Source organism: Crinia signifera, chromosome 6 (genome assembly GCF_055691185.1).
Source record: "Crinia signifera chromosome 6, ASM5569118v1, whole genome shotgun sequence".
NCBI classification, from domain to species: Eukaryota; Metazoa; Chordata; class Amphibia; order Anura; family Myobatrachidae; genus Crinia; species Crinia signifera.
Genome location: NC_139222.1, coordinates 1,839,406 through 1,860,771, shown reverse-complemented (window position 1 = coordinate 1,860,771; position 21,366 = coordinate 1,839,406). Strand labels below are relative to the sequence as shown.

General features: G+C 50.2%; 2 protein-coding genes across 4 annotated transcripts in view; one reads left to right on the top strand and one right to left on the bottom strand.

Annotated features, from left to right (window-relative positions):
* LOC146009800 (uncharacterized) overlaps window positions 1–21,248 on the bottom strand; it is a 185,381-nt gene extending 164,133 nt beyond the window's left edge. For 2 of the 3 annotated variants that reach the window (XM_083150270.1, XM_083150272.1), the window contains exons 1-3: window positions 21,151–21,248; window positions 2,394–2,509; window positions 1,343–1,534 (exon numbers count right to left, since the gene is read on the bottom strand). In XM_083150270.1, coding sequence (XP_083006396.1) covers window positions 1,343–1,534; window positions 2,394–2,471 — 270 coding nt within the window. In that variant the 5' untranslated portion in view covers window positions 2,472–2,509; window positions 21,151–21,248. Of the gene's footprint in view, window positions 1–1,342; window positions 1,535–2,393; window positions 2,510–21,146 lie in introns of all 3 variants that reach the window. The other variant, XM_083150271.1, reaches the window with a different exon arrangement.
* LOC146009797 (uncharacterized) overlaps window positions 1–21,366 on the top strand; it is a 928,908-nt gene that overhangs the window by 868,226 nt on the left and 39,316 nt on the right. The gene's annotated exons all lie outside the window — the stretch shown is intronic.

Genomic DNA, 21,366 nt, shown 5'->3' with positions numbered 1-21,366 from the left:
ATGTTCCATTCCCAGCAGTCACCTCTCCGGTCACATTCCCCGTGTTACTGTATAACGTCCCATTCCCAGCAGTCACCTCTCCGGTCACATCCCCCAATGTTACTGTATAACGTCCCATTCCCAGCAGTCACCTCTCCGGTCACATCCCCCAATGTTACTGTATAACGTCCCATTCCCAGCAGTCACCTCTCCGGTCACATCCCCCAATGTTACTGTATAACGTCCCATTCCCAGCAGTCACCTCTCCGGTCACATCCCCCGGTGTTACTGTATAACGTCCCATTCCCAGCAGTCATCTCTCTGGTCACATCCCCCGGTGTTACTGTATAACGTCCCATTCCCAGCAGTCACCTCTCCGGTCACATCCCCCAGTGTTACTGTATAACGTCCCATTCCCAGCAGTCACCTCTCCGGTCACATCCCCCGGTGTTACTGTATAACGTCCCATTCCCAGCAGTCATCTCTCTGGTCACATCCCCCGGTGTTACTGTATAACGTCCCATTCCCAGCAGTCACCTCTCCGGTCACATCCCCCAATGTTACTGTATAATGTCCCATTCCCATCAGTCACCTCTCCTGTCACATCCCCCGGTGTTACTGTATAACGTCACATTCCCAGCAGTCACCTCTCCGGTCACATCCCCCGGTGTTACTGTATAACGTCCCATTCCCAGCAGTCACCTCTCCTGTCACATCTCCCGGTGTTACTGTATAACGTCCCATTCCCAGCAGTCACCTCTCCGGTCACATCCCCTGGTGTTACTGTATAACCTCCCATTCCCAGCAGTCACCTCTCCGGTCACATTCCCCGATGTTACTGTATAACGTCCCATTCCCAGCGGTCACCTCTCCGGTCACATCCCCCGGTGTTACTGTAGAACGTCCCATTCCCAGCAGTCACCTCTCCGGTCACATCCCCCGGTGTTACTGTATAACGTCCCATTCCCAGCAGTCACCTCTCCGGGCACATCCCCCGGTGTTACTGTATAACGTCCCATTCCCAGCAGTCACCTCTCCGGTCACATCCCCCCGGTGTTACTGTATAACGTCCCATTCCCAGCAGTAACCTCTCCTGTCACATCCCCCGGTGTTACTGTATAATGTCCCATTCCCGGCAGTCACCTCTCCGGTCACATCCCCCAGTGTTACTGTATAACGTCCCATTCCCAGCAGTCACCTCTCCGGTCACATCCCCCAGTGTTACTGTATAATGTCCCATTCCCAGCAGTCACCTCTCCGGTCACATCCCCCGGTGTTACTGTATTATGTCCCATTCCCAGCAGTCACCTCTCCAGTCACATCCCCCGGTGTTACTGTATAACGTCCCATTCCCAGCAGTCACCTCTCCAGTCAGCAGCTGAATGATCTCGTTGGTGAGTTCCAGGATCTTCTGGTCATTGTGCCTCTCATATATCAGTGAGTGAGGTGGAGGCACCGTGATGGGGCTCTGGGTCCTGCTCAGTCCTCCTGACACACGGTGACGGCTGCGGGGTGTCTCACACTCACCGGATGTCTTCTTCACTACTGTGTACTCCTGTGTATTGAGGGAAAGAGCAAATATCATTATGTACACTTCCAAATACCATCACCTCCCTGGTCTCATCCCTGTTTTGTAACTATAGATACAGGTGTCATATTTGCAGGGGTTGGCGGTGGATTCGCCATGCACCAGCCTTCGGGAGGGGACGCACGTGCTTCACTTACAACGGAGCTCCCCCCGCCGCAGGTCCCCGCCACCTTCCCCCACCTCCCCGCTCCCCCCCCCCCTAACCCTGCCCATCACCCACACCGACGGGAAACTGGGACACGCGACCCAGTCAGATGTAGCGTCCGCTCACCAGCGGGGGTGGTCTGGCGAGCCCCGGCGCTGGATGAGCGGTGCTACATCTGTATAAGTTGTCACTGTCTCCTCCCTTTATTATTACTATAGATATAAGTGATGTCACTGTCACCTTCACATATTATTACTATAGATATTAGTGATGTCACTGTCACCTCCCTGTATTATTACTATAGATATTAGTGATGTCACTGTCACCTCCCCGGTCACGTCCCTGTATTATTACTATAGATATAAGTGATGTCACCTCCCCGGTCACGTCCCTGTATTATTACTATAGATATAAGTGATGTCACGGTCACCTCCCCGGTCACGTCTCTGTATTATTACTATAGGTATAAGTGATGTCACTGTCACGTCCCTGTATTATTACTATAGATATAAGTGATATCACCTCCCCGGTCACGTCCCTGTATTATTACTATAGATATAAGTGATGTCACCTCCCCGGTCACGTCCCTGTATTATTACTATAGATATAAGTGATGTCACAGTCACCTTCCTGGTCATGTCCCTGTATTATTACTATAGATATAAGTGATGTCACTGTCACCTCCCCGGTCAGCAGGTAGATGATCTCCACGGTGAGACTTAGTATCCTCTCAGTCATGTGACTCCTGTCCTTCTCCATCCTCAGTGATTTGTACAGGATCCTCACAGCTTAATTGTCTATAAATAAAAATATATATAAAAAATAAATAAATCACGGAGTACAGATATAAAATACTGAGCTGAGTTTGGACTTATATATACATACATATTAATAATGACAATGAAGTGTATCTTGCCAGATGCAAAGAGGCTAAGAAAGTGATCCGGCGTGCCAAGGCACAAGCTGAGGAGAAAATGGCTCAGTCGGTAGATAAAGGAAACAAAACTTTTTTAAGTATATAAGTGAAAGGAGAAAATCTAATGGAGGAATAATAAGACTGTGGACAGACACTGAGAATTTGGTGGAGGGAGACAAGGCAATTGCAGATCATCTAAATAATTACTTTTGCTCCGTAATCACTATAGAAGGAGAAGGGAAGGGACCACAGTTAAGTTGCAAGGACATTCATAAAAATAAGGTAGATGGAGGTACATTTACTAGGGAGAAAGTCCTAACAGAACTTTCAAGACTGAAAGTGGATAAATCAATGGGGCCAGACGGATTGCATCCAAGGATACTAAAAGATGTGTTGGTAGCGCCATTAACAGATTTATTCAACCAGTCACTAGATACAGGTGCAGTTCCAGAGGACTGGAGAAGAGCAAATGTAGTTCCACTGCACAAAAGCGGAAGCAAAGAAGAAGCAAGTAACTACAGACCAGTGAGCCTTACATCAGTAGTAGGGAAAATAATGAAAACACTATTAAAAGAAAGAATAGTGGAATATCTTAAATTAAACAATTTAATGGATCCAAAACAGCATCAATATAGTATCAAGGGTACTATAATGGAAACTACTGAGGAGGAAAGAGATCTAGGAGTCACTATTTCAAGTGACTTAAAGGCAGGGAGGCAATGTAACAATGCAATGAGGAAGGCAAGTCAGATGCTTGGTTGCATAGGGAGAGGAATCAGTAGCAGAAAAAAAGACGTAATAATGCCACTTTATAGGTCATTGGTACGACCTCATCTGGAATACTGTGTCCAGTTCTGGAGACCATATCTTCAGAAGGATATAAATACATTGGCGAGTGTACAAAGAAGGGCAACTAAAATGGTGCATGGCCTACATCACAAAACGTACCAGGAAAGACTAAAAGATCTTAATATGTATACTTTAGAGCAGAGAAGGGAAAGGGGGGACATGATAGAAATCTTCAAATATATCAAGGGTTTTAACATAGTACAGGAGGGAAATTTTCTTCACAGGAAAACAAGTAATATAACACGAGGACATGCACTGAAACTAGAGGGAGGTAGGTTCAGGGGAAATGTTAGAAAGAATTACTTCACAGAAAGGGTAGTGGATAAGTGGAATAGCCTCCCATCAGAGGTGGTAAAGGCTAAGACAGTAGTACAATGTAAACATGCTTGGGATAGGCATATGAATATCCTTACAAGAAATAAGGATCAAAAAAGTGCTGAGATTACCTGAAGGGTAAAAAAAGGGGCAGACTAGATGGGCCAAATGGTTCTTATCTGCCGTCAAATTCTATGTTTCATAACTCCCTCCCAACGTGACCCTCTCCGTCCTCATATATTAAGAGGGAAGTCCAGTCATGTTGGGGGAAGGTGTGTGTGTGGTGTGTGCGTGTGTATAGATATATATATATATATATGCGCAAACACACACACACAGTTGCCTACCTGCCCCTCTCCATGAGGACACAATGCTCTGTTCCTGCCCTTCCCTGGTAATGTAGGATTGCCATCACCTGTGGGAAGCTAGGTAACTGATAAGAAAGGTGTCACCACAGGTGCTGGCAATCATACATTACCAGGGAAGCCCAGGAACAGAGCATTGTGTCCTCCTGGAGAGGGGCATGCTGGGAGGTATGGATAATGTATGATTGCCAGCACCTGTGGGGAGCTAGGTAACTGATAAGAAAGGTGTCACCACAGGTGCTGGCAATCATACATTACCAGGGAAGCCCAGGAACAGAGCATTGTGTCCTCCTGGAGAGGGGCATGCTGGGAGGTATGGATAATGTATGATTGCCAGCACCAGTGGGGAGCTGGGTAACTGATAAGAAAGGTGTCACCACAGGTGCTGGCAATCATACATTACCAGGGAAGCCCAGGAACAGAGCACTGTGTCCTCCTGGAGAGGGGCATGTTGGGAGGTAGGTATAATGTATGATTGCCAGCACCTGTGGGGAGCTAGGTAACTTATAAGAAAGGTGTCACCACAGGTGCTGGCAATCCTACATTACCAGGGAAGCCCAGGAACAGAGCATTGTGTCCTCCTGGAGAGGGGCATGCTGGGAGGTATGGATAATGTAGGATTGCCAGCACCTGTGGGGAGCTAGGTAACTGATAAGAAAGGTGTCACCACAGGTGCTGGCAATCATACATTACCAGGGAAGCCCAGGAACAGAGCACTGTGTCCTCCTGGAGAGGGGCATGTTGGGAGGTAGGTATAATGTATGATTGCCAGCACCTGTGGGGAGCTAGGTAACTGATAAGAAAGGTGTCACCACAGGTGCTGGCAATCATACATTACCAGGGAAGCCCAGGAACAGAGCATTGTGTCCTCCTGGAGAGGGGCATGCTGGGAGGTATGGATAATGTATGATTGCCAGCACCTGTGGGGAGCTAGGTAACTGATAAGAAAGGTGTCACCACAGGTGCTGGCAATCATACATTACCAGGGAAGCCCAGGAACAGAGCATTGTGTCCTCATGGAGAGGGGCATGCTGGGAGGTATGGATAATGTATGATTGCCAGCACCTGTGGGGAGCTAGGTAACTGATAAGAAAGGTGTCACCACAGGTGCTGGCAATCATACATTACCAGGGAAGCCCAGGAACAGAGCATTGTGTCCTCCTGGAGAGGGGCATGCTGGGAGGTATGGATAATGTATGATTGCCAGCACCTGTGGGGAGCTAGGTAACTGATAAGAAAGGTGTCACCACAGGTGCTGGCAATCATACATTACCAGGGAAGCCCAGGAACAGAGCACTGTGTCCTCCTGGAGAGGGGCATGCTGGGAGGTATGGATAATGTAGGATTGCCAGCACCTGTGGGGAGCTAGGTAACTGATAAGAAAGGTGTCACCACAGGTGCTGGCAATCCTACATTACCAGGGAAGCCCAGGAACAGAGCATTGTGTCCTCCTGGAGAGGGGCATGCTGGGAGGTATGGATAATGTAGGATTGCCAGCACCTGTGGGGAGCTAGGTAACTGATAAGAAAGGTGTCACCACAGGTGCTGGCAATCATACATTACCAGGGAAGCCCAGGAACAGAGCATTGTGTCCTCCTGGAGAGGGGCATGCTGGGAGGTATGGATAATGTATGATTGCCAGCACCTGTGGGGAGCTAGGTAACTGATAAGAAAGGTGTCACCACAGGTGCTGGCAATCATACATTACCAGGGAAGCCCAGGAACAGAGCATTGTGTCCTCATGGAGAGGGGCATGCTGGGAGGTATGGATAATGTATGATTGCCAGCACCTGTGGGGAGCTAGGTAACTGATAAGAAAGGTGTCACCACAGGTGCTGGCAATCCTACATTACCAGGGAAGCCCAGGAACAGAGCATGGTGTCCTCCTGGAGAGGGGCATGCTGGGAGGTATGGATAATGTAGGATTGCCAGCACCTGTGGAGAGCTAGGTAACTGATAAGACAGGTGTCACCACAGGTGCTGGCAATCATACATTACTAGGGAAGCCCAGGAACAGAGCGTTGTGTCCTCCTGGAGAGAGGCATGCTGGGAGGTATGGATAATGTAGGATTGCCAGCACCTGTGGGGAGCTAGGTAACTGATAAGAAAGGTGTCACCACAGGCGTTGGCAATCCTACATTACCAGGGAAGCCCAGGAACAGAGCATTGTGTCCTCCTGGAGAGGGGCATGCTGGGAGGTATGGATAATGTATGATTGCCAGCACCTGTGGGGAGCTAGGTAACTGATAAGAAAGGTGTCACCACAGGTGCTGGCAATCATACATTACCAGAGAAGTCCAGGAGCAGAGCATTGTGTCCTCCTGGAGAGAGGCATGCTGGGAGGTATGGATAATGTAGGATTGCCAGCACCTGTGGGGAGCTAGGTAACTGATAAGAAAGGTGTCACCACAGGTGCTGGCAATCATACATTACCAGGGAAGCCCAGGAACAGAGCATTGTGTCCTCCTGGAGAGGGGCATGCTGGGAGGTATGGATAATGTATGATTGCCAGCACCTGTGGGGAGCTAGGTAACTGATAAGAAAGGTGTCACCACAGGTGCTGGCAATCATACATTACCAGGGAAGTCCAGGAACAGAGCATTGTGTCCTCCTGGAGAGGGGCATGCTGGGAGGTATGGATAATGTATGATTGCCAGCACCTGTGGGGAGCTAGGTAACTGATAAGAAAGGTGTCACCACAGGTGCTGGCAATCATACATTACCAGGGAAGCCCAGGAACAGAGCATTGTGTCCTCCTGGAGAGGGGCATGCTGGGAGGTAGGTATAATGTAGGATTGCCAGCACCTGTGGGGAGCTAGGTAACTGATAAGAAAGGTGTCACCACAGGTGCTGGCAATCATACATTACCAGAGAAGTCCAGGAACAGAGCATTGTGTCCTCCTGGAGAGGGGCATGCTGGGAGGTAGGTATAATGTATGATTGCCAGCACCTGTGGGGAGCTAGGTAACTGATAAGAAAGGTGTCACCACAGGTGCTGGCAATCATACATTACCAGGGAAGTCCAGGAACAGAGCATTGTGTCCTCCTGGAGAGGGGCATGCTGGGAGGTATGGATAATGTATGATTGCCAGCACCTGTGGGCAGCTAGGTAACTGATAAGAAAGGTGTCACCACAGGTGCTGGCAATCATACATTACCAGGGAAGCCCAGGAACAGAGCATTGTGTCCTCCTGGAGAGGGGCATGCTGGGAGGTATGGATAATGTATGATTGCCAGCACCTGTGGGGAGCTAGGTAACTGATAAGAAAGGTGTCACCACAGGTGCTGGCAATCATACATTACCAGGGAAGTCCAGGAACAGAGCATTGTGTCCTCCTGGAGAGGGGCATGCTGGGAGGTATGGATAATGTATGATTGCCAGCACCTGTGGGGAGCTAGGTAACTGATAAGAAAGGTGTCACCACAGGTGCTGGCAATCATACATTACCAGGGAAGCCCAGGAACAGAGCATTGTGTCCTCCTGGAGAGGGGCATGCTGGGAGGTAGGTATAATGTAGGATTGCCAGCACCTGTGGGGAGCTAGGTAACTGATAAGAAAGGTGTCACCACAGGTGCTGGCAATCATACATTACCAGAGAAGTCCAGGAACAGAGCATTGTGTCCTCCTGGAGAGGGGCATGCTGGGAGGTAGGTATAATGTATGATTGCCAGCACCTGTGGGGAGCTAGGTAACTGATAAGAAAGGTGTCACCACAGGTGCTGGCAATCATACATTACCAGGGAAGTCCAGGAACAGAGCATTGTGTCCTCCTGGAGAGGGGCATGCTGGGAGGTATGGATAATGTATGATTGCCAGCACCTGTGGGGAGCTAGGTAACTGATAAGAAAGGTGTCACCACAGGTGCTGGCAATCATACATTACCAGGGAAGCCCAGGAACAGAGCATTGTGTCCTCCTGGAGAGGGGCATGCTGGGAGGTAGGTATAATGTATGATTGCCAGCACCTGTGGGGAGCTAGGTAACTGATAAGAAAGGTGTCACCACAGGTGCTGGCAATCATACATTACCAGAGAAGTCCAGGAACAGAGCATTGTGTCCTCCTGGAGAGGGGCATGCTGGAAGGTATGGATAATGTATGATTGCCAGCAACTGTGGGGAGCTAGGTAACTGATAAGAAAGGTGTCACCACAGGTGCTGGCAATCATACATTACCAGGGAAGCCCAGGAACAGAGCACTGTGTCCTCCTGGAGAGGGGCATGTTGGGAGGTAGGTATAATGTATGATTGCCAGCACCTGTGGGGAGCTAGGTAACTGATAAGAAAGGTGTCACCACAGGTGCTGGCAATCATACATTACCAGAGAAGTCCAGGAACAGAGCATTGTGTCCTCCTGGAGAGGGGCATGCTGGGAGGTAGGTATAATGTATGATTGCCAGCACCTGTGGGGAGCTAGGTAACTGATAAGAAAGGTGTCACCACAGGTGCTGGCAATCATACATTACCAGGGAAGTCCAGGAACAGAGCATTGTGTCCTCCTGGAGAGGGGCATGCTGGGAGGTATGGATAATGTATGATTGCCAGCACCTGTGGGCAGCTAGGTAACTGATAAGAAAGGTGTCACCACAGGTGCTGGCAATCATACATTACCAGGGAAGCCCAGGAACAGAGCATTGTGTCCTCCTGGAGAGGGGCATGCTGGGAGGTATGGATAATGTATGATTGCCAGCACCTGTGGGGAGCTAGGTAACTGATAAGAAAGGTGTCACCACAGGTGCTGGCAATCATACATTACCAGGGAAGTCCAGGAACAGAGCATTGTGTCCTCCTGGAGAGGGGCATGCTGGGAGGTATGGATAATGTATGATTGCCAGCACCTGTGGGGAGCTAGGTAACTGATAAGAAAGGTGTCACCACAGGTGCTGGCAATCATACATTACCAGGGAAGCCCAGGAACAGAGCATTGTGTCCTCCTGGAGAGGGGCATGCTGGGAGGTAGGTATAATGTAGGATTGCCAGCACCTGTGGGGAGCTAGGTAACTGATAAGAAAGGTGTCACCACAGGTGCTGGCAATCATACATTACCAGAGAAGTCCAGGAACAGAGCATTGTGTCCTCCTGGAGAGGGGCATGCTGGGAGGTAGGTATAATGTATGATTGCCAGCACCTGTGGGGAGCTAGGTAACTGATAAGAAAGGTGTCACCACAGGTGCTGGCAATCATACATTACCAGGGAAGTCCAGGAACAGAGCATTGTGTCCTCCTGGAGAGGGGCATGCTGGGAGGTATGGATAATGTATGATTGCCAGCACCTGTGGGGAGCTAGGTAACTGATAAGAAAGGTGTCACCACAGGTGCTGGCAATCATACATTACCAGGGAAGCCCAGGAACAGAGCATTGTGTCCTCCTGGAGAGGGGCATGCTGGGAGGTAGGTATAATGTATGATTGCCAGCACCTGTGGGGAGCTAGGTAACTGATAAGAAAGGTGTCACCACAGGTGCTGGCAATCATACATTACCAGAGAAGTCCAGGAACAGAGCATTGTGTCCTCCTGGAGAGGGGCATGCTGGAAGGTATGGATAATGTATGATTGCCAGCAACTGTGGGGAGCTAGGTAACTGATAAGAAAGGTGTCACCACAGGTGCTGGCAATCATACATTACCAGAGAAGTCCAGGAGCAGAGCATTGTGTCCTCCTGGAGAGGGGCATGCTGGGAGGTATGGATAATGTATGATTGCCAGCACCTGTGGGGAGCTAGGTAACTGATAAGAAAGGTGTCACCACAGGTGCTGGCAATCATACATTACCAGGGAAGCCCAGGAACAGAGCATTGTGTCCTCCTGGAGAGGGGCATGCTGGGAGGTAGGTATAATGTAGGATTGCCAGCACCTGTGGGGAGCTAGGTAACTGATAAGAAAGGTGTCACCACAGGTGCTGGCAATCATACATTACCAGAGAAGTCCAGGAACAGAGCATTGTGTCCTCCTGGAGAGGGGCATGCTGGGAGGTAGGTATAATGTATGATTGCCAGCACCTGTGGGGAGCTAGGTAACTGATAAGAAAGGTGTCACCACAGGTGCTGGCAATCATACATTACCAGGGAAGTCCAGGAACAGAGCATTGTGTCCTCCTGGAGAGGGGCATGCTGGGAGGTATGGATAATGTATGATTGCCAGCACCTGTGGGGAGCTAGGTAACTGATAAGAAAGGTGTCACCACAGGTGCTGGCAATCATACATTACCAGGGAAGCCCAGGAACAGAGCATTGTGTCCTCCTGGAGAGGGGCATGCTGGGAGGTAGGTATAATGTATGATTGCCAGCACCTGTGGGGAGCTAGGTAACTGATAAGAAAGGTGTCACCACAGGTGCTGGCAATCATACATTACCAGAGAAGTCCAGGAACAGAGCATTGTGTCCTCCTGGAGAGGGGCATGCTGGGAGGTAGGTATAATGTATGATTGCCAGCACCTGTGGGGAGCTAGGTAACTGATAAGAAAGGTGTCACCACAGGTGCTGGCAATCATACATTACCAGGGAAGTCCAGGAACAGAGCATTGTGTCCTCCTGGAGAGGGGCATGCTGGGAGGTATGGATAATGTATGATTGCCAGCACCTGTGGGGAGCTAGGTAACTGATAAGAAAGGTGTCACCACAGGTGCTGGCAATCATACATTACCAGGGAAGCCCAGGAACAGAGCATTGTGTCCTCCTGGAGAGGGGCATGCTGGGAGGTATGTATAATGTATGATTGCCAGCACCTGTGGGGAGCTAGGTAACTGATAATAAAGGTGTCACCACAGGTGCTGGCAATCATACATTACCAGGGAAGCCCAGGAACAGAGCATTGTGTCCTCCTGGAGAGGGGCATGCTGGGAGGTATGGATAATGTAGGATTGCCAGCACCTGTTGGGAGCTAGGTAACTGATAAGAAAGGTGTCACCACAGGTGCTGGCAATCATACATTACCAGGGAAGCCCAGGAACAGAGCATTGTGTCCTCCTGGAGAGGGGCATGCTGGGAGGTAGGTATAATGTATGATTGCCAGCACCTGTGGGGAGCTAGGTAACTGATAAGAAAGGTGTCACCACAGGTGCTGGCAATCCTACATTACCAGGGAAGCCCAGGAACAGAGCATTGTGTCCTCCTGGAGAGGGGCATGCTGGGAGGTATGGATAATGTATGATTGCCAGCACCTGTGGGGAGCTAGGTAACTGATAAGAAAGGTGTCACCACAGGTGCTGGCAATCATACATTACCAGGGAATCCCAGGAACAGAGCATTGTGTCCTCCTGGAGAGGGGCATGCTGGGAGGTAGGTATAATGTATGATTGCCAGCACCTGTGGGGAGCTAGGTAACTGATAAGAAAGGTGTCACTACAGGTGCTGGCAATCATACATTACCAGAGAAGTCCAGGAACAGAGCATTGTGTCCTCCTGGAGAGGGGCATGCTGGGAGGTAGGTATAATGTATGATTGCCAGCACCTGTGGGGAGCTAGGTAACTGATAAGAAAGGTGTCACCACAGGTGCTGGCAATCATACATTACCAGGGAAGTCCAGGAACAGAGCATTGTGTCCTCCTGGAGAGGGGCATGCTGGGAGGTATGGATAATGTATGATTGCCAGCACCTGTGGGGAGCTAGGTAACTGATAATAAAGGTGTCACCACAGGTGCTGGCAATCATACATTACCAGGGAAGCCCAGGAACAGAGCATTGTGTCCTCCTGGAGAGGGGCATGCTGGAAGGTATGGATAATGTATGATTGCCAGCACCTGTGGGGAGCTAGGTAACTGATAAGAAAGGTGTCACCACAGGTGCTGGCAATCATACATTACCAGGGAAGCCCAGGAACAGAGCATTGTGTCCTCCTGGAGAGGGGCATGCTGGGAGGTAGGTATAATGTATGATTGCCAGCACCTGTGGGGAGCTAGGTAACTGATAAGAAAGGTGTCACCACAGGTGCTGGCAATCATACATTACCAGAGAAGTCCAGGAACAGAGCATTGTGTCCTCCTGGAGAGGGGCATGCTGGGAGGTAGGTATAATGTATGATTGCCAGCACCTGTGGGGAGCTAGGTAACTGATAAGAAAGGTGTCACCACAGGTGCTGGCAATCATACATTACCAGGGAAGTCCAGGAACAGAGCATTGTGTCCTCCTGGAGAGGGGCATGCTGGGAGGTATGGATAATGTATGATTGCCAGCACCTGTGGGGAGCTAGGTAACTGATAAGAAAGGTGTCACCACAGGTGCTGGCAATCATACATTACCAGGGAAGCCCAGGAACAGAGCATTGTGTCCTCCTGGAGAGGGGCATGCTGGGAGGTATGTATAATGTATGATTGCCAGCACCTGTGGGGAGCTAGGTAACTGATAATAAAGGTGTCACCACAGGTGCTGGCAATCATACATTACCAGGGAAGCCCAGGAACAGAGCATTGTGTCCTCCTGGAGAGGGGCATGCTGGGAGGTATGGATAATGTAGGATTGCCAGCACCTGTTGGGAGCTAGGTAACTGATAAGAAAGGTGTCACCACAGGTGCTGGCAATCATACATTACCAGGGAAGCCCAGGAACAGAGCATTGTGTCCTCCTGGAGAGGGGCATGCTGGGAGGTATGGATAATGTAGGATTGCCATCACCTGTGGGAAGCTAGGTAACTGATAAGAAAGGTGTCACCACAGGTGCTGGCAATCATACATTACCAGAGAAGTCCAGGAACAGAGCATTGTGTCCTCCTGGAGAGAGGCATGCTGGGAGGTATGGATAATGTATGATTACCAGCACCTGTGGGGAGCTGGGTAACTGATAAGAAAGGTGTCACCACAGGTGCTGGCAATCATACATTACCAGGAAAGCCCAGGAGCAGAGCATTGTGTCCTCCTGGAGAGGGGCATGCTGGGAGGTATGGATAATGTATGATTGCCAGCACCTGTGGGGAGCTGGGTAACTGATAAGAAAGGTGTCACCACAGGTGCTGGCAATCATACATTACCAGGGATGCCCAGGAACAGAGCATTGTGTCCTCCTGGAGAGGGGCATGCTGGGAGTTATGGATAATGTAGGATTGCCAGCACCTGTTGGGAGCTAGGTAACTGATAAGACAGATGTCACCACAGGTGCTGGCAATCATACATTACCAGGGAAGTCCAGGAACAGAGCATTGTGTCCTCCTGGAGAGGGGCATGCTGGGAGGTATGGATAATGTATGATTGCCAGCACCTGTTGGGAGCTAGGTAACTGATAAGAAAGGTGTCACCACAGGTGCTGGCATTCATACATTACCAGGGAAGCCCAGGAACAGAGCATTGTGTCCTCCTGGAGAGAGGCATGCTGGGAGGTATGGATAATATAGGATTGCCAGCACCTGTGGGGCGCTAGGTAACTGATAAGAAAGGTGTCACCACAGGTGCTGGCAATCATACATTACCAGGGAAGCCCAGGAGCAGAGCATTGTGTCCTCCTGGAGAGGGGCATGCTGGGAGGTATGGATAATGTATGATTGCCAGCACCTGTGGGGAGCTAGGTAACTGATAAGAAAGGTGTCACCACAGGTGCTGGCAATCATACATTACCAGGGAAGTCCAGGAACAGAGCATTGTGTCCTCCTGGAGAGGGGCATGCTGGGAGGTATGGATAATGTATGATTGCCAGCACCTGTGGGGAGCTAGGTAACTGATAAGAAAGGTGTCACCACAGGTGCTGGCAATCATACATTACCAGGGAAGCCCAGGAACAGAGCATTGTGTCCTCCTGGAGAGGGGCATGCTGGGAGGTATGGATAATGTATGATTGCCAGCACCTGTGCTGAGCTAGGTAACTGATAAGAAAGGTGTCACCACAGGTGCTGGCAATCATACATTACCAGGGAAGCCCAGGAACAGAGCATTGTGTCCTCCTGGAGAGGGGCATGCTGGGAGGTATGGATAATGTATGATTACCAGCACCTGTGGGGAGCTAGGTAACTGATAAGAAAGGTGTCACCACAGGTGATGGCAATCATACATTACCAGGGAAGTCCAGGAGCAGAGCATTGTGTCCTCCTGGAGAGGGGCATGCTGGGAGGTATGGATAATGTAGGATTGCCATCACCTGTGGGGAGCTAGGTAACTGATAAGAAAGGTGTCACCACAGGTGCTGGCCATCCTACATTACCAGGGAAGCCCAGGAACAGAGCATTGTGTCCTCCTGGAGAGGGTCATGCTGGGAGGTATGGATAATGTATGATTGCCAGCACCTGTGGGGAGCTAGGTAACTGATAAGAAAGGTGTCACCACAGGTGCTGGCAATCATACATTACTAGGGAAGCCCAGGAACAGAGCATTGTGTCCTCCTGGAGAGGGGCATGCTGGGAGGTATGGATAATGTAGGATTGCCAGCACCTGTGGGGAGCTAGGTAACTGATAAGAAAGGTGTCACCACAGGTGCTGGCAATCATACATTACCAGGGAAGCCCAGGAACAGAGCATTGTGTCCTCCTGGAGAGGGGCATGCTGGGAGGTATGGATAATGTAGGATTGCCAGCACCTGTTGGGAGCTAGGTAACTGATAAGACAGATGTCACCACAGGTGCTGGCAATCCTACATTACCAGGGAAGCCCAGGAACAGAGCATTGTGTCCTCCTGGAGAGGGGCATGCTGGGAGGTATGGATAATGTAGGATTGCCAGCACCTGTGGGGAGCTAGGTAACTGATAAGAAAGGTGTCACCACAGGTGCTGGCAATCATACATTACCAGGGAAGCCCAGGAACAGAGCATTGTGTCCTCCTGGAGAGGGGCATGCTGGGAGGTATGGATAATGTATGATTACCAGCACCTGTGGGGAGCTAGGTAACTGATAAGAAAGGTGTCACCACAGGTGCTGGCAATCATACATTACCAGGGAAGCCCAGGAACAGAGCATTGTGTCCTCCTGGAGAGGGGCATGCTGGTAGGTATGGATAATGTATGATTCCCAGCACCTGTGGGGAGCTAAGTAACTGATAAGAAAGGTGTCACCACAGGTGATGGCAATCATACATTACCAGGGAAGTCCAGGAACAGAGCATTGTGTCCTCCTGGAGAGGGGCATGCTGGGAGGTAGGTATAATGTATGATTGCCAGCACCTGTGGGGAGCTAGGTAACTGATAAGAAAGGTGTCACCACAGGTGCTGGCAATCATACATTACCAGGGAAGTCCAGGAACAGAGCATTGTGTCCTCCTGGAGAGGGGCATGCTGGGAGGTATGGATAATGTATGATTGCCAGCACCTGTGGGGAGCTAGGTAACTGATAAGAAAGGTGTCACCACAGGTGCTGGCAATCATACATTACCAGGGAAGCCCAGGAACAGAGCATTGTGTCCTCCTGGAGAGGGGCATGCTGGGAGGTAGGTATAATGTATGATTGCCAGCACCTGTGGGGAGCTAGGTAACTGATAAGAAAGGTGTCACCACAGGTGCTGGCAATCATACATTACCAGAGAAGTCCAGGAACAGAGCATTGTGTCCTCCTGGAGAGGGGCATGCTGGGAGGTAGGTATAATGTATGATTGCCAGCACCTGTGGGGAGCTAGGTAACTGATAAGAAAGGTGTCACCACAGGTGCTGGCAATCATACATTACCAGGGAAGTCCAGGAACAGAGCATTGTGTCCTCCTGGAGAGGGGCATGCTGGGAGGTATGGATAATGTATGATTGCCAGCACCTGTGGGGAGCTAGGTAACTGATAAGAAAGGTGTCACCACAGGTGCTGGCAATCATACATTACCAGGGAAGCCCAGGAACAGAGCATTGTGTCCTCCTGGAGAGGGGCATGCTGGGAGGTATGTATAATGTATGATTGCCAGCACCTGTGGGGAGCTAGGTAACTGATAATAAAGGTGTCACCACAGGTGCTGGCAATCATACATTACCAGGGAAGCCCAGGAACAGAGCATTGTGTCCTCCTGGAGAGGGGCATGCTGGGAGGTATGGATAATGTAGGATTGCCAGCACCTGTTGGGAGCTAGGTAACTGATAAGAAAGGTGTCACCACAGGTGCTGGCAATCATACATTACCAGGGAAGCCCAGGAACAGAGCATTGTGTCCTCCTGGAGAGGGGCATGCTGGGAGGTATGGATAATGTAGGATTGCCATCACCTGTGGGAAGCTAGGTAACTGATAAGAAAGGTGTCACCACAGGTGCTGGCAATCATACATTACCAGAGAAGTCCAGGAACAGAGCATTGTGTCCTCCTGGAGAGAGGCATGCTGGGAGGTATGGATAATGTATGATTACCAGCACCTGTGGGGAGCTGGGTAACTGATAAGAAAGGTGTCACCACAGGTGCTGGCAATCATACATTACCAGGGAAGCCCAGGAGCAGAGCATTGTGTCCTCCTGGAGAGGGGCATGCTGGGAGGTATGGATAATGTATGATTGCCAGCACCTGTGGGGAGCTGGGTAACTGATAAGAAAGGTGTCACCACAGGTGCTGGCAATCATACATTACCAGGGAAGCCCAGGAACAGAGCACTGTGTCCTCCTGGAGAGGGGCATGCTGGGAGGTATGGATAATGTATGATTGCCAGCACCTGTTGGGAGCTAGGTAACTGATAAGACAGATGTCACCACAGGTGCTGGCAATCATACATTACCAGGGAAGTCCAGGAACAGAGCATTGTGTCCTCCTGGAGAGGGGCATGCTGGGAGGTATGGATAATGTATGATTGCCAGCACCTGTTGGGAGCTAGGTAACTGATAAGAAAGGTGTCGCCACAGGTGCTGGCAATCATACATTACCAGGGAAGCCCAGGAACAGAGCATTGTGTCCTCCTGGAGAGGGGCATGCTGGGAGGTATGGATAATGTATGATTACCAGCACCTGTGGGGAGCTAGGTAACTGATAAGAAAGGTGTCACCACAGGTGATGGCAATCATACATTACCAGGGAAGTCCAGGAGCAGAGCAATGTGTCCTCCTGGAGAGGGTCATGCTGGGAGGTATGGATAATGTATGATTGCCAGCACCTGTGGGGAGCTAGGTAACTGATAAGAAAGGTGTCACCACAGGTGCTGGCAATCATACATTACTAGGGAAGCCCAGGAACAGAGCATTGTGTCCTCCTGGAGAGGGGCATGCTGGGAGGTATGGATAATGTAGGATTGCCAGCACCTGTTGGGAGCTAGGTAACTGATAAGACAGATGTCACCACAGGTGCTGGCAATCATACATTACCAGGGATGCCCAGGAACAGAGCATTGTGTCCTCCTGGAGAGGGGCATGCTGGGAGTTATGGATAATGTAGGATTGCCAGCACCTGTTGGGAGCTAGGTAACTGATAAGACAGATGTCACCACAGGTGCTGGCAATCATACATTACCAGGGAAGTCCAGGAACAGAGCATTGTGTCCTCCTGGAGAGGGGCATGCTGGGAGGTATGGATAATGTATGATTGCCAGCACCTGTTGGGAGCTAGGTAACTGATAAGAAAGGTGTCACCACAGGTGCTGGCAATCATACATTACCAGGGAAGCCCAGGAACAGAGCATTGTGTCCTCCTGGAGAGGGGCATGCTGGGAGGTATGGATAATGTATGATTACCAGCACCTGTGGGGAGCTAGGTAACTGATAAGAAAGGTGTCACCACAGGTGCTGGCAATCATACATTACCAGGGAAGCCCAGGAACAGAGCATTGTGTCCTCCTGGAGAGGGGCATGCTGGTAGGTATGGATAATGTATGATTCCCAGCACCTGTGGGGAGCTAAGTAACTGATAAGAAAGGTGTCACCACAGGTGATGGCAATCATACATTACCAGGGAAGCCCAGGAACAGAGCATTGTGTCCTCCTGGAGAGGGGCATGCTGGGAGGTATGGATAATGTAGGATTGCCATCACCTGTGGGAAGCTAGGTAACTGATAAGAAAGGTGTCACCACAGGTGCTGGCAATCATACATTACCAGAGAAGTCCAGGAACAGAGCATTGTGTCCTCCTGGAGAGGGGCATGCTGGGAGGTAGGTATAATGTATGATTGCCAGCACCTGTGGGGAGCTAGGTAACTGATAAGAAAGGTGTCACCACAGGTGCTGGCAATCATACATTACCAGGGAAGTCCAGGAACAGAGCATTGTGTCCTCCTGGAGAGGGGCATGCTGGGAGGTATGGATAATGTAGGATTGCCAGCACCTGTTGGGAGCTAGGTAACTGATAAGAAAGGTGTCACCACAGGTGCTGGCAATCATACATTACCAGGGAAGCCCAGGAACAGAGCATTGTGTCCTCCTGGAGAGGGGCATGCTGGGAGGTATGGATAATGTAGGATTGCCATCACCTGTGGGAAGCTAGGTAACTGATAAGAAAGGTGTCACCACAGGTGCTGGCAATCATACATTACCAGAGAAGTCCAGGAACAGAGCATTGTGTCCTCCTGGAGAGAGGCATGCTGGGAGGTATGGATAATGTATGATTACCAGCACCTGTGGGGAGCTGGGTAACTGATAAGAAAGGTGTCACCACAGGTGCTGGCAATCATACATTACCAGGGAAGCCCAGGAGCAGAGCATTGTGTCCTCCTGGAGAGGGGCATGCTGGGAGGTATGGATAATGTATGATTGCCAGCACCTGTGGGGAGCTGGGTAACTGATAAGAAAGGTGTCACCACAGGTGCTGGCAATCATACATTACCAGGGATGCCCAGGAACAGAGCATTGTGTCCTCCTGGAGAGGGGCATGCTGGGAGTTATGGATAATGTAGGATTGCCAGCACCTGTTGGGAGCTAGGTAACTGATAAGACAGATGTCACCACAGGTGCTGGCAATCATACATTACCAGGGAAGTCCAGGAACAGAGCATTGTGTCCTCCTGGAGAGGGGCATGCTGGGAGGTATGGATAATGTATGATTGCCAGCACCTGTTGGGAGCTAGGTAACTGATAAGAAAGGTGTCACCACAGGTGCTGGCAATCATACATTACCAGGGAAGCCCAGGAACAGAGCATTGTGTCCTCCTGGAGAGGGGCATGCTGGGAGGTATGGATAATGTATGATTACCAGCACCTGTGGGGAGCTAGGTAACTGATAAGAAAGGTGTCACCACAGGTGATGGCAATCATACATTACCAGGGAAGTCCAGGAGCAGAGCAATGTGTCCTCCTGGAGAGGGTCATGCTGGGAGGTATGGATAATGTATGATTGCCAGCACCTGTGGGGAGCTAGGTAACTGATAAGAAAGGTGTCACCACAGGTGCTGGCAATCATACATTACTAGGGAAGCCCAGGAACAGAGCATTGTGTCCTCCTGGAGAGGGGCATGCTGGGAGGTATGGATAATGTAGGATTGCCAGCACCTGTGGGGAGCTAGGTAACTGATAAGAAAGGTGTCACCACAGGTGCTGGCAATTCTACATTACCAGGGAAGCCCAGGAACAGAGCATTGTGTCCTCCTGGAGAGGGGCATGCTGGGAGGTATGGATAATGTAGGATTGCCAGCACCTGTTGGGAGCTAGGTAACTGATAAGACAGATGTCACCACAGGTGCTGGCAATCATACATTACCAGGGATGCCCAGGAACAGAGCATTGTGTCCTCCTGGAGAGGGGCATGCTGGGAGTTATGGATAATGTAGGATTGCCAGCACCTGTTGGGAGCTAGGTAACTGATAAGACAGATGTCACCACAGGTGCTGGCAATCATACATTACCAGGGAAGCCCAGGAGCAGAGCATTGTGTCCTCCTGGAGAGGGGCATGCTGGGAGGTATGGATAATGTATGATTGCCAGCACCTGTGGGGAGCTAGCTAGGTAACTGATAAGAAAGGTGTCACCACAGGTGCTGGCAATCATACATTACCAGGGAAGTCCAGGAGCAGAGCAATGTGTCCTCCTGGAGAGGGTCATGCTGGGAGGTATGGATAATGTATGATTACCAGCACCTGTGGGGAGCTAGGTAACTGATAAGAAAGGTGTCACCACAGGTGCTGGTAATCCTACATTACCAGGGAAACCCAGGAACAGAGCATTGTGTCCTCCTGGAGAGGGGCATGTTGGGAGGTATGGATAATGTAGGATTGCCAGCACCTGTGGGGAGCTAGGTAACAGATAGGAAAGGTGTCACCACAGGTGCTGGCAATCCTACATTACCAGGGAAGCCCAGGAGCAGAGCATTGTGTCCTCCTGGAGAGGGGCATGATGGGAGGTATGGATAATGTAGGATTGCCAGCACCTGTGGGGAGCTAGGTAACTGATGAGAAAGGTGTCACCACAGGTGCTGGCAATCATACATTACCAGGGAAGCCCAGGAACAGAGCATTGTGTCCTCCTGGAGAGGGGCATGCTGGGAGGTATGGATAATCTAGGATTACCAGCACCTGTGGGGAGCTAGGTAACTGATAAGAAAGGTGTCACCACAGGTGATGGCAATCATACATTATCAGGGAAGCCCAGGAGCAGAGCATTGTGTCCTCCTGGAGAGGGGCATGCTGGGAGGTATGGATAATGTATGATTGCCAGCACCTGTGGGGAGCGGGGTAACTGATAAGAAAGGTGTCACCACAGGTGCTGGCAATCATACATTACCAGGGAAGCCCAGGAACAGAGCATTGTGTCCTCCTGGAGAGGGGCATGCTGGGAGGTATGGATAATGTAGGATTGCCAGCACCTGTGGGGAGCTAGGTAACATAAGAAAGGTGTCACCACAGGTGCTGGCAATCATACATTACCAGGGAAGCCCAGGAGCAGAGCATTGTGTCCTCCTGAAGAGGGGCAGGTAGGAAGCCTGAGATATAGATATATATTATATTATGGAGCGCCCCTCCTGTCCTCTTTTTTGACACTATATATATATTATATATATATATATATATATCTCCCCCCAACATGACTGGACTTCCCTCTTAATATATAAGGACAAAGAGGGTCATGTTGGGAGGGAGAATAAATATATATATATATATATATATATATATATATATATATATATATATATATATATATATGAGAACCTCTATGGTCAGGAAGATGGTAAATTCCATAGACTTTGGGGAAAGACTCTGCAGATACGTACTTACCGCCAGTTCTCCGCCCGTAGCCGCCACACACCCGACTTCCGCTTTCTGCGTTTCACCCGACTTCCGCCTGTGCGTTCCACATTACTTCCGCTCTGTGCGGTTCACCCGACTTCCGCCCTGTGCGTTCCACATGATTTCCGCCCTGTGCGTTTCAACGACTTCCGCTATGTGCGTTCCATATGACTTCCGATCTGTGCGTTCCACATGTTTCACGCT